This window comes from Propithecus coquereli, unplaced genomic scaffold, assembly GCF_000956105.1.
Source record: "Propithecus coquereli isolate 6110/MARCELLA unplaced genomic scaffold, Pcoq_1.0 Scaffold43, whole genome shotgun sequence".
NCBI lineage: Eukaryota > Metazoa > Chordata > Mammalia > Primates > Indriidae > Propithecus > Propithecus coquereli.
The window spans coordinates 3,351,614-3,354,668 of record NW_012150063.1 but is presented as its reverse complement, the minus strand read 5'-3'; the positions used below and the strand labels follow the sequence as shown (position 1 = coordinate 3,354,668).

The 3,055-nt window shown below is 49.5% G+C and overlaps 1 protein-coding gene across 1 annotated transcript in view; it reads right to left on the bottom strand.

Annotated features, from left to right (window-relative positions):
- Positions 1-427: 427 nt before the first annotated feature.
- Positions 428-3,055, bottom strand: part of THADA (thyroid adenoma associated) — a 277,319-nt gene continuing 274,691 nt past the window's right edge. Inside the window, exons 22-23 of the mRNA XM_012653863.1 lie at positions 1,997-2,166; positions 428-918 (exon numbers count right to left, since the gene is read on the bottom strand). Coding sequence (XP_012509317.1) covers positions 523-918; positions 1,997-2,166 — 566 coding nt within the window. The 3' untranslated portion in view covers positions 428-522. The remainder of the gene's footprint in view (positions 919-1,996; positions 2,167-3,055) is intronic.

Genomic DNA, 3,055 nt, shown 5'->3' with positions numbered 1-3,055 from the left:
TAAAAACTAAATTATTTGTATAAGGTTGATCCTTAATTCTCCCAGGATCCAATATTTGGAACCTTATTTCTGCTTTATTAGAATGGAATAAAATTTAGAAGTCTTACCAAATGGGCTGTTTGCCCACTAATCCAGTCCCTATATACAGCCAATAAAAGGGGCGAAGAATCGTGTGTATGCTGAAAGTTCTCTGGAGCCCTTCACAGAGAATGCAGGGTGGGACATCAGAGGCCCTGGGGGATGGAAAAGGCTAATTTAGGCCTGCAGGTGGCCCACACCTGGGGACAGAGTAGATCTCCAACAGGGTCACCTCAATTCCTACAGTAGCAGCAATAAACTAGGCTGCCTTGAATGAGTGAGCTGAAGAAAAGTTCCTCTGTAAGAAGTGCCAGAAGACCAGGCGCACAGCAGTGGGGGAGGCATGAAAGGGACTACATCTGTGAATTTACGTTCAACGTGCTGCCTGCAGATTGAGTGGAGGAATAATCCACACACACCCCCAACCCCCCAGATTTTCTTTCTTCAACGTGCCATTTCTGTTCTTGGAAGAGTTAATGGCCTCGCTTCTGCAGGAGAGTCTAAAGAACTGAGAACCGGGGTGTCTTCCCCTTCCTTTCCTTCCAGAAAAGCCAGCAACCTCGAGCAAGCCAAAGTCTTTTCCTCCTGAATGCGCAGTCTCGTGAACTCCACTGTCTTCAAAAACTCAGCAGCTGGTGGAAGCTCTCTGAAGAGCTGAGAAAGGAGGTGGCACTGCTCTGACGCTGTTTTTTGAAGGTGACAGAGCCTCTCAGGGCTAGAGGGATGCCAGCCGGACTTGGAGAGGAGACGGAAGAGGTGTTTGTGGAGGTGCTTCACAAAGATCAGGGGCTCAGCCCAAAAGTTGACTTCTTCTTTTTCAAACAGGTAGTCTCCCTCCACCTAAATCAAATGAAAAAGCCGAAAGTCAACCTTACAGGGAACGTTGACAGGCCTAGTCCAGACCAAGCAGAGCCCTGCCAGATGCAAGAGATGTGTCCCCTCCCCCGCCTGACAGAGGGCCCACTCTCGCCTGTCAACACCCACGCACACACACCACTTGCAGCCTTGAAGGTCACCTTCTGTTTTCACTCGTTGTGCTTCTCCACTAGAGAGGAATTTTTTCCCCAGACTTAACATGACCTTTGATTAAGATTTGTTTGTGGTTCAAAGCCAAGATATTTGGGGGTACTGATGTTGAAAAGGGGACCTCAACAAGGGAGTGGGCCCTAGACCTTAAGGTACATCTAGAAATCAGAGAGGGAGGGAGGAAGGGCAATAGAGCAAAAAGCAAAGAATTACCAAACACAAGACACTAGTTAGTCTCTGAGTATGAGACCAAATTTCTACGATCCTGTGAATTTTCAAGGTCGTTTTATCACAGACACTTTATCATGTCTCCAAATTTCCCATAAACAGGCTGCTTTTTGAACTCTTGGCCTGCTGGGATGCCAAGCCAGCTGAGTCAGACACTGGTGGCTATGAATTTCAGTTCTCAGAATGTTTTTCCTGCTTGTCTTGGTCCTCAGTTTCCCCATCTGTGACTGCTCCAGCCCTGGAGAGGGCTAGTAGTTTTCTTCAAGCAGCAGTTTCCCTGGAAGGACCCTAATTCTCTGGAAATGCTTCACCCTCAGACCTAACTCTGGGGAGCCCTGGGCTAACTCCAATGTCAATTAAGCAGCATTCTCCATAATTATATTATCAACATCCAAGGGGCTTCTTTCAAAGTCTTCTCCCCCGACTGATTTGAAGGCTCACCACTGAAACCCCAGAAGTCAGCATGAAAGCATCCCCAGTGCCCACAGCAGCACCCAGCTGGTGACTTTCCTAATCACAGAAACAGGTTCCTGCTCTGTATCTAAGGATCCAGGAACACACTTTCGACAGGCGCATTAAACCCAATTAAGCCTGCAAGTGCTGCATCCAGTGGGTTTAGGGCACTCCAGGCCTGCCTCCCACTGCCCTGACACCCCGGGATTACCTGCTGCGTGCTCTCCACACAGAACACAAGGTCGTCACCCTCTCCCAACAGCCATCCCAGCAGGATGGGCAGTCCAGGGGCCAGCTGGTCCCACTGCTGGAGCAGGTCACACAGGACGGCCAGGGCCAGAGGCAGAGCGATGGAAGCATCCACCTGGCAGAAGGCGAATTCTGCAGAGATGGGAGAGAGGCCAGCAATGAACGTGCTGTGCAGGGGCAGCCCATGGAGGCCTGAGGACTCTGGGAACAGGAGAGGCCTCAGGTAGAATCACTGCCGCCAGCCTGGCAGAGAAGCTGGTGGCATGGGCTCATTGAAGGCCATTCTTTTTGAGCTAGGGTCTCACTCTGTTACCTGGGCTAGAGTGCAGTGGCATCATCATAGCTCACTGCAACCTCAAACTCCTGGGTTCGAGTGATCCTCCTCCCGAGCCTCCTGAGTAGCTGGGACTACAGGTGTGCACCACCACGCCTGGCTAAATTTTCTATTTTTTGTAGAGACTGAGTCTCACTCTTGCTCAGGCTATAAATCCCCTTTTGAATCCTGCTGTCAACATAGCTAGAATGAGTCCTGTGCTTGAACCCCACTGTCTCCATACCCCCCATCCCGGTGTGGACAGAAGCAGTCCCACCTGCAGGACTAAACAGTTCTCCCCTCTTAGCTCCTCTAGTGTCACTGGGAGGTCAGGAAAGCTTCCCTGGCCAGTGTCTCTTCTGCTGGCCTGACAGATGCCTAGATTTCGTTGTTTTGCCCCCTCCTCAGAAAGCAGATCTTTGGGCACATGACACATTAAATCTCTAACATCTTAGAACAAGGCATCAGTACACTTTTCCTTAAGGGGCCAGAGAGTAAATATTTTACTTTTCAGGCCTTCAGTTCTCTGCCACAACTCCTCTACTCTGCCGAAAGCAGCCACAGACAATCTGTAAACAGAGGGTTGTGGCTGTGTTACAATAAAACTTTATTTATGGACACTGAAATCTGAACTTCATGTGTGACAAAATGTTATTGTGATTTGTTTCAACCATTTAAAAATGTAAAAACCGGCCAGGCGCGGTGGCT